This window comes from Lepidochelys kempii, chromosome 4 (genome assembly GCF_965140265.1).
Source record: "Lepidochelys kempii isolate rLepKem1 chromosome 4, rLepKem1.hap2, whole genome shotgun sequence".
Taxonomy (NCBI): Eukaryota; Metazoa; Chordata; order Testudines; family Cheloniidae; genus Lepidochelys; species Lepidochelys kempii.
In genome coordinates this window covers 121,710,285-121,723,937 of record NC_133259.1, presented here as the reverse complement: position 1 = coordinate 121,723,937, position 13,653 = coordinate 121,710,285, and the positions used below count along the sequence as shown (strand labels likewise).

The following is a 13,653-nucleotide window of genomic DNA, read 5'->3' as shown; positions in this document are numbered from 1 at the left end:
ACCTCGTCCTCCTACATCTACTTTTTGTTCCTAGGTTGGAAGAGGAAAACAAGCTTTCCTGCTTTTTTCAACTCTCAGTTGACTTGTTAACTTTGATCTAGTCATTGAACTGAATTAGTTAAATAAACTGAAATGAAGAAAATATTCTCTTTGCACCTACAGAAGAAGCTAGTGCTCTCAAAAGGTGGCTTAGCATTTCAACAATGTCTGGTTCCAGGTGCTTCACCAGTTCAGTGATTTGACTTCCTTTAAAACTTTGGCAGGAAACATGTATTGCGTAGTGTTTTGGGTGTGGGTTATTTTTTTTGTTTTTGTTTTTTACTTATTCTAATCTATTAAAATGATTTAGATTAAGACCTTAACATAAACTATCATAAATTCAAATTTAACTTTAAATATAAAAATCTGATTTAAACTAGAAAAATCTGATTTTTAAAGTTTTCTTTTAAAATTGGTTTTAATCCTCTGTGAATGAAATATTGTTACACGTGCACCACATGTCTAAGGAATACAACCTTACCTGTCACGTACTAACCAGAGATGACTCAGACAATCATAACTGGTGTTTTTCTGGTTTGCCTTACAAAGAATCATAGAATCCTAGAATATCAGAGTTGGAAGGGACCTCTGGAGGTCATCTAGTCCAACCCCCTGCCAAGAGCAGAACCAATCCCAATTAAATCATCCCACCCAGGGCTTTGTCAAGCCTGACCTTAAAAGCTTCTAAGGAAGGGGATTCCACCACCTCTCTAGGTAACGCATTCCAGTGTTTCACCACCCTCCTAGTGAAAAAGTTTTTTTCCTAATATCCAACCTAAATCTCCCCCACTGCAACTTGAGACCATTATTCCTTGTCCTGTCATCTGCTGTCACTGAGAATAATCTAGATCCATCCTCTTTGGATCCACCTTTCAGGTAGTTAAAAGCAGCTATCAAATCCCCCCTCATTCTTCTCTTCCATAGACTAAACAATCCCAGTTCCCTCAGCCTCTCCTCATAAGTAATGTGTTCCAGACCCCTAATCATTTTTGTTGCCCTTCACTGGATTCTCTCCAATTTTTCCACATCCTTCTTGTAGTGTGGGGCCCAAAACTGGACACAGTACTCCAGATGAGGCCTCACCAATGTCGAATAGAGGGGAACGATCACGTCCCTCATTCTGCTGGCAATGCCCCTAGTTATACACCCCAAAATGCCATTGGCCTTCTTGGCAACAAGGGCACACTGTTGACTCATATCCAGCTTCTCATCCAGTGTAATCCCTAGGTCCTTCTCTGCAGAACTGCTGCCTAGCCACTCGGTCCCTAGTCTGTAACGGTGCATTGGATTCTTCCGTCCTAAGTGCAGGACTCTGCCCTTGTCCTTGTTGAACCTCATCAGATTTCTTTTGGCCCAATCCTCTAATTTGTCTAGGGCCCTTTGTATCCTATCCCTACCCTCCAGCGTATCTACCACTCCTCCCAGTTCAGTGTCATCCACAAACTTGCTGAGGGTGCAATCCACACCATCCTCCAGATCATTAATGAAGATATTGAACAAAACCGGCCCCAGGACCGACCCTTGGGGCACTCCGCTAGATACCGGCTGCCAACTAGACATGGAGCCATTGATCACTACCCGTTGAGCCCGACAATCTAGCCAACTTTCTACCCACCTTGTAGTGCATCCATCCAGCCCATACTTCTTTAACTTGCTGGCAAGAATACTGTGAGAGATCATGTCAAAAGTTTTGCTAAAGTCAAGGAATAACACGTCCACTGCTTTCCCTTCATCCACAGAACCAGTTATCTCATCATAGAAGGCAATTAGATTAGTCAAGCATGACTTTCCCTTGGTGAATCCATGCTGACTGTTCCTGATCACTTTCCTCTCCTCTAAGTGCTTCAGAATTGATTCCTTGAGGACATGCTCCATGATTTTTCCGGGGACTGAGGGGAGGCTGACTGGCCTATAGTTCTCAGGATCTTCCTTCTTCCCTTTTTTTAAAGATGGGCACTACATTAGCCTTTTTCCAGTCGTCCAGGACCTCCCCCGATCGCCATGAGTTTTCAAAGATAATGGCCAATGGCTCTGCAATCACATCTGCCAATTCCTTTAGCACTCTCCGATGTAATGCATCCAGCCCCATGGATTTGTGCACGTCCAGTTTTTCTAAATAGTCCCGAACCACTTCTTCCTTCACAGAGGGCTGGCCACCTCCTCCCCATGCTGTGCTGCCCAGCGCAGCAGTCTGGGAGCTGACCTTGTTCGTGAAGACAAAGGCAAAAAAAGCATTGAGTACATTAGCTTTTTCCACATCCTCTGTCACTAGGTTGCCTCCCTCATTCAGTAAGGGGCCCACACTTTCCTTGACTTTCTTCTTGTTGCCAACATACCTGAAGAAACCCTTCTTGTTACTCTTAACATCTCTTGCTAGCTGCAACTCCAGGTGTGATTTTAGCCTTCCTGATTTCACTCCTGCATGCCCGAGCAATATTTTTATAGTCTTCCCTGGTCATTTGTCCGATCTTCCACTTCTTGTAAGTCTCTTTTTTGTGTTTAAGATCAGCAAGGATTTCACTGTTAAGCCAAGCTGGTCGCCTGCCATATTTACTATTCTTTCTACACGTCGGGATGGTTTGTCCCTGTAACCTCAATAAGGATTCTTTAAAATACAGCCAGCTCTCCTGGACTCCTTTCCCCCTCATGTTATTCTCCCAGGGGATCCTGCCCATCAGTTCCCGGAGGGAGTCAAAGTCTGCTTTTCTGAAGTCCAGGTCCGTATTCTGCTGCTCTCCTTTCTTCCCAGTGTCAGGATCCTGAACTCGACCATCTCATGGTCACTGCCTCCCAGGTTCCCATCCACTTTTGCTTCCCCTAGTAATTCTTCTTGTGAGCAGCAGGTCAAGAAGAGCTCTGCCCCAGTTGGTTCCTCCAGCACTTGCACCAGGAAATTGAACCCCTACACTTTCCAAAAACTTCCTGGATCGTCTGTGCACCGCTGTATTGCTCTCCCAGCAGATATCATGATGATTGAAGTCGCCCATGAGAAACAGGGCGTGCGATCTAGTAGCTTCTGGTAGTTGGCAGAAGAAAGCCTCGTCCACTTCATCCCCCTGGTCCGGTGGTCAACAGCAGACTCCCACCACGACATCACCCTTGTTGCTCACGCTTCTAAACTTAATCCAGAGACTCTCGGGTTTTTCTGTAGTTTCATATTTGAGCTCTGAGCAGTCATACTGCTCCCTTACATACAGTGCAACTCCCCCACCTTTTCTGACCTCCCTGTCCTTTCTGAACAGTTTATACCCATCCATGACAGTATTCCAGTCATGTGAGTTATCCCACCAAGTCTCTGTTATTCCAATCACATTATAATTCCCTGACTTTGCCAGGACCTCCAGTTCTCCCTGCTTGTTTCCCAGGCTTTGTGCATTTGTATATAGGCACTTGAGAGAACCTGCTGATCGCTCCTCATTCTCAGTATGAGGCAGGAGCCCTCCCCCTCACACGCTCCTGCTTGTGCTTCCTCCCAGTATCCCGCTTCCCCACCTGCCTCAGGGCTTTGGTCTCCTTCCCCCACTGAACCTAGTTTAAAGCCCTCCTCACTAGGTTAGCCAGCCTGCTCGCGAAGATGCTCTCTTCGTTAAGTGGAGCCCGTCTCTGCCTAGCACTCCTCCTTCTTGGAACACCTTCTCAGGGTCAAAGAATCCAAAGCCTTCTCTCCTACAGCACCTGCGTAGCCATTCATTGACTTCCACAATTCAATGATCCCTACCCCGGCCTTTTCCTTCCACGGGGAAGATGGACGAGAACACCACTTGCGCCTCATACTCCTTTAACCTCCTTCCCAGAGCCACGTAGTCTGCAGTGATCTGCTCAAGGTCATTCTTGGCAGTATCATTGGTTCCCACGTGGAAAAGCAGGAACGGGTAGCGGTCCGAGGGCTTGATGAGTCTCGGCAGTCTCTCCGTCACATCGCGAATCTTAGCCCCTGGCAAGCAGCAGGCTTCTCTGTTTTTTCCTGGTCAGGACGGCAGGTAGATGACTCAGTCCCCCTGAGGAGAGAGTCCCCAACCACCACCACCCGTCTCCTTTTCTTGGGAGTGGTGGTCGTGGGACCCCCAACCTCAGGACAGTGCATCTCATGCCTTTCAACTGGCGGAGTCGTCTTCTGCTCCCTTCTCCCAGACGTATCATCTGGGCCACTCCCCGCAATGGTACCTGGGGAGAGAACATGAAAACGGTTACTTACTTGTCTCTGCGTTGCTGGTACATGGACGTTCCCCCTTCTTCTGGAGGTCACATGTTGCCAAATTTCTTCACCGTCCTTCTGTCCCCGCTGCGCAGCCTGCTCTGAATCTTCAGAACCTTGTGCCCGTAGAAGCATATCCTGACATCTGTCCAGGAAATCTTCAGATTCTCTTATGCAACACAGGGTCGATATCTGTTGCTCCAGACCTTGAACCTTCTCTTCCAGTATGGAGACCAGCTTGCACTTTGTACACACAAAGTCGCTTCTGTCCTGTGGAAGAAAGACAAACATGGCACATCCAGTGCAGGTCACAACAGCTGAACACTCCCCATCCATATTACCGTCCTACTACGAGCTTCCTCAGGAGATGCAGTAATTACTCAGAGAAGCTGTCAGGGTGCAAGCCTCAGTGGGCTTACCCCAGGCGAACTCCCAGGCAAACTCCTGCTGTTTGCTGCTCTGCTGTTCCCCACTGCTCAGCTGGTTAGCGGAGCGCTGGCTTTTTTAGACAGCCAGGCTCACCTGAAACAAAACACTCCCAACTCCCGCCCTTTTCAGCCAACCGATCAAGCACTCGCTCAAACTTTCAAGCAATGATTGAGCAACGATAAACCTGAATATAAGAACTGCTTAATGATATTTTTTTTTGGCTATCTAGTGTGAGAACAGGACACTTTTTTTGAAAGGTTAGTCACCTGATTACAAGTAACTGACTTCTGAAATCTTCTATCAAGACTGTTGAGTTGACATTAATTAAGACTCCTAGCAAAGATTCATGTGCAGTGAAAAAAGTTCTTCTCTCATCTCCTTCTAATAATCATAGTGATTTTAGAAACTGAGGCATTTGATATTGCTTCCTGACCCTTCCCCAAAACCAGAAAGGGGTAGAAATGATTTTAAAATTGTGGGAGTGGATTGAATTTTTTATTCCCGACCCATCAAGCCTTCTTAGCAACTATCTAACTACTACACCCTGTTACAGTATGTGGCACATCAACAACAGTGAAGAACATTTAAGTTGATTCTGCTATGGTGATCAGTAGTGAAATAGCTAACCTCGGTATTTTAGGGAGTTGTCATTAAGATTCAACGTTAACATTTTATTGAAGTGAATGGGAATAGCACAAATATGTCAGTTATTGTTTCAAGCTAATATCACTTCATTGATTTCTACCTGGGTCTCATTTCAAATTTTCTCTTTGCATTTATTATTGCTAGACTTACTGCTTTATGTTCAAGAATCTATGCTTTCATTATAATCTTGTGCAAAGTTTATTGAAAAGGGCATTTATATGGCCATTTATGCAGTGGCGCAGTTGCATTATACTCAGTGTTTCTGATCACTGTAATTATTTTTCTGTTTGAAGCAGTTAAAGTGCCGTTCAGCTTGTTTGTTTATTTTGACACACATTTAAATCAGCATGTTTCCAAAACAACTAGCATTGTGCAAGTATTTCAATTTTCCTATCTACTTAAATACTAGCATCTATATCTCTCTCTGTTTGCTGTGTTGATACTAGCCTAATGCCTAAATGAGACCAAAACAGTTGTTTGGGTAGTTCTATGATGTTGCACTGTGGTGTTATGAAAAACATCAGTAGGTTTTCTTCTCCTGTATTTAAATTATCTGTCTTCTAGTTCTTCATCTTCGTAAAATTTTCAAAGATGAGGGTGGGCTTTTGTAATATTATGGATCTGCTTTTGCCAATATTTTACTATATTATCTCAGAAGTTCTTAAGCTAACTTCAGTTCTCCAAGAATGAAGATCAATAATATTAACTGTCTTCTGAGATACTAATTTAAACCGCACTTACTGAAGGCAGTATTATCTACAGACAGACACTAGTTCACTCTTCCTTCAGGGGAGGATCATTCTGTTTCTCAAATTAGGGCCTAAATAATCTCTTAGGTATTTCTATCCCTGTGGCACATGTGACGTATGCCTAATGGTACTGTACTGTAATTAAATCTCAGCAAAAGTCTTACTGGAATGCAAAAGGACATAATAATACACTTAAAGAGCTCTTTATATGTTTGAGTGCTATACAGATATTACTGCAACACCCTCGTGAGGTAGGTAACTAAGCTTGCATACTTTGTTCAGTTGTGGCAGGAAAAATTTCTAGTCCCCTATTCAGGAATTGTATGAATAGGCACTATAAAAAGGCCTGAAGGATGAATGCTTTTTTTTTTATTTTTTAAACATAGCTAAGCTAATATAGTGTGGTATCCAAGAATGCGTTATTAGGGGGAAATTTTAAAATGAATGATCATTAATCAAAAAATGAGATTGTTATACTTAGTAATTCATGTAGGGAATTCTGGCTTAACATGTCAGTGCTTGAAATATTTTAAACTTTTACAGTTCATACATTTTCTACCAATAAACTCATTGAAATAAGGCTTTTGTCTCATCAGAGCAAAGCTGGATTTACCCTTCATTGTGTTTTGGCATGGTGGAGTTACTGGATTTCTTGATGGCACAGTATTAGGGAAAAATTACACATAAAAATACTAGAAAATCTTTTTAGCCCAGGCTTTCTGGTGAGGAGTTAAGCTAGTACCTTAAACAGGCTAGATGGTAGGTAGTTAGCAAGTCTGTTTTAAAAAACAGCTATCTTTTAACTATTTCGAAGCAGATCAATTTAAATTGAAATACAAATTATGTATCTAAATTTTATTTCATTCCAATGTTTTGTAACTGCTTTCACAGTGGCTTAGGTTACTAATCATCATCATCATCATTTATGTAAACCTCTCTTTCCGCAGTGGTAGTGATGATGAAGATGTTGCACCATTATCAGCAAAATTTACTGATATCTATCCATTGAATAACTATGATGATGCAGAGGTCGTAGCCAACATGAATGGAATCCATAGCGAATTAAATGGTGGAGGGGAAAACATGGCATTGAAAGATGAGGTATATGGCACTTTACATAAATTTTGTCTTTAATCTGTCAAATGAAATAATCATTGGAGACTAGTTTCTTTCTTTTTTTTTTTTTTTTAAACTATGGATTTTCAGTCTCCTCAGGTGAGCAGTACTAGCAGCAGTTCTTCAGAAGCAGATGATGAAGAAGCAGATGGGGAAAGCAGTGGTGAACCACCAGGGACTCAGAAGGAGGAAATAAGTCTAGGAAAAAGAACATTAAGGAAAGATGAGGCCAAAATGGATAGTCCACCCCCATCTTATCCGAGTCAGCAGGTATAGCTCACTGAAGTCTTATATCCATTGTAAGTTACCTTTAAAATCTTGACTATTTGAGAATGAGTGAAAATAGTTTAATTAGAAGGTAAGTTGCAGATATAGGGAATCTTTTGATCTCTTAAGCTGTCATTATGAGACTTAAATTATTTTCACAACTGAATATATAACCGTTAGAAATCTAGTGTTGGCTGGCCTTCTTGAAACTGAAATCTGAGACCTTTTGTAAGGAGTTGTACTCTTTGCTGCTGCTGTCTTAAAAAGACTGCTTCCTGGTTGAAATAGTACTTCAGTCAGCATGAACTTAAACTGTTGAACTTATAACAGAAATCCAGGATGAACTTACTGTTCTGAGCTTGAATGGTGAAAAACTTTTAGTTAAGTGATGGACAGTGATTTTTTCCCCATTGTTGAAGTAATTAATGAATATTTCAATAATTGATCTAAAACTGATTTGCAAATGTAGGGGAGTCTAGGATAGTTCAGTGCTTCATACTTTCTTTATATAGATGTCTTGCATGTAGATCTGTTGTGACTCAATATTTTATTGGATTGCTGATCTGTTTACTAAAAATTCCCAAATATCATACTTGGCTCTCTGCTCAGTGTGTATTAGTTTCTATTTTAATGAGTAAATAAAAAAAATTAGTCAGTTATGTGTGAGCTAATTTTTTTAAAAGACAGTTGCTACAAATCCAAGGGAACCTGTATGTACTATTGATTAAAAACAACCATTATACTTTATTATAAATCTGCTTGCTTGCATTCATAATGCCATATTCTGACTGGATCATTTCCAGACTGGTAATCAAGCTTTTTAATAGCTTGATTGTGGAACAAAATCAGTTGCCTTCGTTAATTCCTTCCAAGCAAGAACCAAACCGCGCTCATGCTTTTGTAGCCCTGACCACAGGAACCACCATAAAAATGCTTTGAATAGCTTTACGTTGCCTTTGCTACAACTCTGGACCTGTGAACCCTGATGAATATTAACTTTGGTTTTAAACCTGTATAAATGTGTAAATTGCTCCTTACCCATTCTCCTTCATTATACAAGACTAAACAATATTTAGACTTGCTGTTTTATGACATTTAAAAGAAATAAAACTATCTGAATTCCTTGTCTGACAAAATGAGGAGAGCAACTTTTCATTCCTTACAGGCTGACCAAGGTCCAAATACTTGTGAATGCCATGTTTGCAAACAGGAAGCTTCAGGTCTGACTGCTTCAGCGCTCGCAGCCGGACGCCTTCCTGCTGGCCATCAGTTTGTGAACCCAGAAAAACCTGCACATCCTGCACTTCACCTTTACCCCCATATACATGGACATGTACCATTGCATACTATTCCTCATCTGCCTCGTCCACTTATCCACCCTACCTTATATACAGCTTCCCCCTTTACACACAATAAGGTAAGTGTGACTAAAAAAATGCTTTCTAATTTCAGGAAAACAATTGTAAATTTGTGTGCATTACAGTAATTTAACTTAAGGCCTTATTGGCACATTACATTTACTTTTTTCCTAATTTATAAAGGTAATCTACTCATACATTCTGTAAAAGGGAAATCTGAAGTTGAGAATACCCCAGTTTTGATGGAATTTGGCCATCACTGGATTAGCAGTTGCTATCGTAAGGCTAATCTTGGTAAAGATTTTGTCAGTTTCTTATCAATTGGAGTAGATGTAGGGACAAGAAAAAAGTCTTTAAAAGATCAGTGTTACATTTAGTGTAATATGGCTGTGCTAAATTTTAAATTTGTATATATTTGAGGTCAAAAGTTAATAGAAGAAAGGCAGCTGTTGTTCCTTTTCAACATTACTGTCCTGGATTTGGGTCAAAATGGTAATACTGTGAATAAGGTCAAGTGTAGAGGACTACTTGTTCAAGGTTTTTGTGCTTTTAGGAGAGAGTAAATTCAGCAAAGCACTTCTGCAAAAGAGCATGGTTAACTAGCAAGATAAGGCTATTATAATCCATGTTCATCTGGAGATGTTCAGGCACTCTGACACTTCAGTGAGTGGGGCCAGATAATTGCCTGGTTAGTTTTTCAGAAGTTGCTCTGATTTAAATTTTTGAGGGTTTTTTTGCACTTAATGAAGACTGTCAGATAAGACTGAAACAAAAATGTGATTCACCTTTGCAGTACAGGTCTGCTCTGAAAAGGGATTCTAAAAATTAGCTCTGTGGAGTTCCACATCATTTTATTCAAAATCAATTAGTTAATTTTTCATGTATAAAGTATTCTAATCAGCCCCATAAACTCAGTCTGAGCTTTGAGTGGTGCCAAACAGGGCTGGGTGGGGCAGGGAGGGAAGATTCCTTGTGCTCTCATGCATAATTACCTCTGAAATGAAAGGTTAGTGGGATTGTGTAAGTAGTGTGGAAGGCTGAACTTAGCCTGTGTCATGCTGTCTGGAGTGGCTCACAATTGTGACTGTCTATCTCAGGGCACACTGTCAGAAAACAGGGCAGACACCCCATGCTGGTGTTGTGTTCTATAATTAGATTTCACAAAGGCAATAACAAATGTGAACTTCTGAATCACTATACTAGTCTTACCATATTAGGTCACAGATAGTCCCCTTAGGCCCTCCAGTCTACCTTGCCACCTAGACAAACTGGACTTTGTGATTAAACCAAAAATCACAATACACTCAAGTTGCTTCCAATGCCAAGAGACCAGTCACTTACTCCCAATCAATTGGTATTCTAGATCTGACACCAAAGACCACTCTGGTAGCCAATTGTATAGTAAACTAACTAACGGTTTATTAGCTAAGAGAAGGAAGTGAGAGTTATTGAGAGATTAAAGCATGAGTCAGTTTGTAATTCCAAATGGTGGTAGTGATGATATAACTTGCCAGTTTCCCCAAAGTCTTTTCAGCATTCTTAAATTGTCTCTGGGGAGCTCCGTGTTGCATCTGATACACTTCCCTGTAAGAGGTCAAAACAGTCCAAACATACAGGATCTTTGCCCGAATCCATACTTATAGCTTCTTTCACAGAAAACAAGCTGACTTTGTTACTACCCACGTAGGCTTTTCATTTGATGACCAATAGTGAGGAATGCATTTTGAGTCTTTGACCGCCGATCATCTCACACAATAACCACTTGCTTTGAAATTAGCACTTTTCTGTTAAAATTCATCATTACCATTCCACAAGGCTTCTTTCTCGTTTGATTGATTATTTAGTTATAGGAGCATACACAATGTAAATGTTGGGTACTATATTATAACAGATACAAATAAGTGAAAACAATGCATGTAACATCCCATTAGTTTTCATGAAGTTTAAACACCAAATACACTCTTGTACATCTAAGAATCACTTTGATCTATATTAATATACAAATGAATTGGCCTGGGTCTCTGGCATGAGCTGGCACCTGGTCTGCCAGCGTAACAAGCTGAATCGCTTTTACTGTCAGTTATATGTGAGAGGGGGGGAAAAACACCGCTTCAGTTTCAATTTCCAAGTTGTATATGCAGAGCTGGCAATTGGAAAACTACAAATCTTTATTTGAAAATGGAGCAGACTTTATATGGAGTCAGTGACTCAGAAAATTTGGGACCCTGCAGTGCTACTTTTAGAGTGTAACTCTCCAGATTAGAGGAAACTTGCACTCACATATCTTAGTCTGATTCAGATGGAGGCTTTAATGTCTGGTCCAAAGTGAATTAAATGTGTATTTCTGTGATGAAAACAAAGATAGTTGGAATGCAAAATCTTAGTGTATCGTACAAAAAAGATCACAGAACACATCAATTGGTGTATATATTCAGATGAAAGCAAACTATACTGGTAACATCTGTAAAAGAGGTGTGAAGTGAGTATATAAAAGCTTCAGGGATAAGAAGTAAGGAAAATAAGTCAGAGTAAGGTTTAATTGGTTTTGGACTTTTTGACAGTAGGTTAGGCAGAAAGGGGGTTCTAAAATAGGGTTTTAGTATTGAGAAGGAGCTGAATAGGCACAGAGGAAAAGCTATTGCAGATAGTGGGGATGCATAAAGGAGTTTGTATTAGTCATTGGAGAGACAGCAGGAAGAGAGGGAGTAGGATGGGAAATAAGTCAGTGGAACAGGAAGTCTGAGCTGGTCGTCGTCATGGGGAGATCGACGCTGCTGCAATCGATGCAGCAGGGGTCAATGTAGCAGATCTAGTGAAGACCTGCGAAATCTACAGTAGAGCACTCTCCGGTCAAGCCTGGTACTCCACCTCTCTGAGAGGAGTAAGGGAAGTCAACCGGAGAGCGTCTCCCATCGATGCAATGCAGTGAAGACACAAGGGTAAATCGACCTAAGCTACATCATAGGTGGAGTAGCGTAATTTAGGTCTACTTATCCCGGTAGTGAAGACACAGCCCCCTGAGAGAAACTTTGGAGATTGTACAGGAAACTTTTGTGACTGGCTTTCTCTTTACTTTTGAAAGCGTTAAAGATTTGAGGAGAGGATATGGTGTGTGACCAGATACAAGTAAGCCTTTGTATAAACTGGAAGATATGAAATTAACAAAGATTATAGGAAAGAGGTTATTTCTCAAAAGAGAGAGATGATCTTTTGGTTAAGGCACTGCACTGAAGATAAGGTTTGGGTTAAATTCCCAGCTTTGATACATTTCTTATGTGAACCTGGGCAAGTTGTTAAATCTGCCACATTTCTGCATCTGTGTTTAGAAAAAAGATGGGGGGCAGGAGGAATAATAATAAAAGGGGGAGAGGCAGTAAAACTTCCCTACTTTACAGGGTTGTTGTGAGACTAAATTCATGAACGATTGTCGTGCTTATGATAATGAGACACACATTGGTATGTGTGGGTTTTGGGGAGATTACATTTGTATTACAGTAGTTCTACAGGCGTCATCCACGTCACATCCCTTTGGGAAGTGCTCACCAGGCACAGTAAATCAGAGCTTGTAATCTTTAATTCAGAGGTTTAAGAGGTTGGTGAAACTGGAGGAGAAGCGGGAACAGTGAAAAGTGTATGAACATGTCTTTTCATAGGCTAACTTTGTGCCTAGTTAGTAGGTGAGAGGTTTTTTGTTCCTGCAGACAAGTAGATCTGTAGAAGTGATCTGATCTTGCCAACTTCCTAGTCATCATCAGCTGATAGTGTTCTGTAACCATCCCAGTAAAAATGAGTTGGAAAGAGGACAGGATAGTGCTTTGTGGTTTTTTTTGTTTTGTGTTCTGTTTTGTTTTGTTTTGTTTTTGAAGGAGTCTATTCATACACAAGGTGTGGCATGAAAGAAAGCATGCTGGGTGCCTGTGGAATAAGTGGGCTTAGTTGGCTAGCATCTTTGCCAAAGAAGTGGGGAGTTGCAGATGCAGTACTGAGAGCATATTAAAAAGGGGGGCTAAATTGTGAAGACCCTTCTCAACTATGAGTGGTATTTACCTTAGCTGTTAGAAAAGTTATTGGACACGGCCAGTGATTTCAGTGTTAATATGCAGATTTCCAGTTGTATATATCTTTCCATCCCATTAATTTTGGAAGAATAAAACTGAAACACTTTTTCTAGGCTTGCTTAAAGGCCATGGTACTCAGAGGGCTTGTACAACACACTCAAACTTCATCCCTAATATTGAAAACTGAAATTACAAAATTTAAACCAGAAGAAATCCAGAACCTACTTCCATGCAACTAAAGGAGGATGCTATGTGCTTTTGACTTAATAATTCTAGGAACAAAATAGTTTACACATTTCATAGATTCCAGTTGTTAAAAAAATACTGTTAAAACTCCTGTTGAGATGACAAGAGTAGAAGATTTAGAGTACTAGAGAGAATCTATTTAGAAACACATCTGTTTAGACTAGAATATATACTTTATTTCTCTTTCTCCTGTGCTTATTTACCAACTGATATTTTCATAATCCCCTGATCCCCTGTTGTGGTAATGATTATATTGTCACAGAGGATTGTTTTCTGGTGGATAATAGGTAGTTAAAAATAATGAGTCCTTAAAGGTTCAGCTTTTATGCAAATATAATTTTTAATAAAAAGTTAAGACCAACAGAAACTCAATATGCACACAACTTTTTACAAGAGGAAAATTTTTCTGTCAGCTGGTTGTTCAAGAGCTGTATATAAGTGTGTGTATGTATGTATGTGTATATAGATATAGCAGTTAAGGTACGACCCACATATATTCCTATATAAATATAAACAAACCTGCCATAATTGTTACTTCAGGAGCAAACTTC

At 40.6% G+C, this 13,653-nt stretch overlaps 1 protein-coding gene across 6 annotated transcripts in view; it reads left to right on the top strand.

Moving 5' to 3' along the window:
- Window positions 1-13,653, top strand: part of FAM193A (family with sequence similarity 193 member A) — a 113,095-nt gene that overhangs the window by 68,787 nt on the left and 30,655 nt on the right. For all 6 annotated transcript variants that reach the window (XR_012158741.1, XR_012158745.1, XR_012158744.1 and 3 more), the window contains 3 exons: window positions 7,005-7,158; window positions 7,264-7,443; window positions 8,606-8,857. Coding sequence is in view for 1 of the 6 variants with exons in the window: in XM_073342713.1 (XP_073198814.1) it covers window positions 7,005-7,158; window positions 7,264-7,443; window positions 8,606-8,857 (586 nt within the window). In the remaining 5 variants the exon portion in view is untranslated. The remainder of the gene's footprint in view (window positions 1-7,004; window positions 7,159-7,263; window positions 7,444-8,605; window positions 8,858-13,653) is intronic.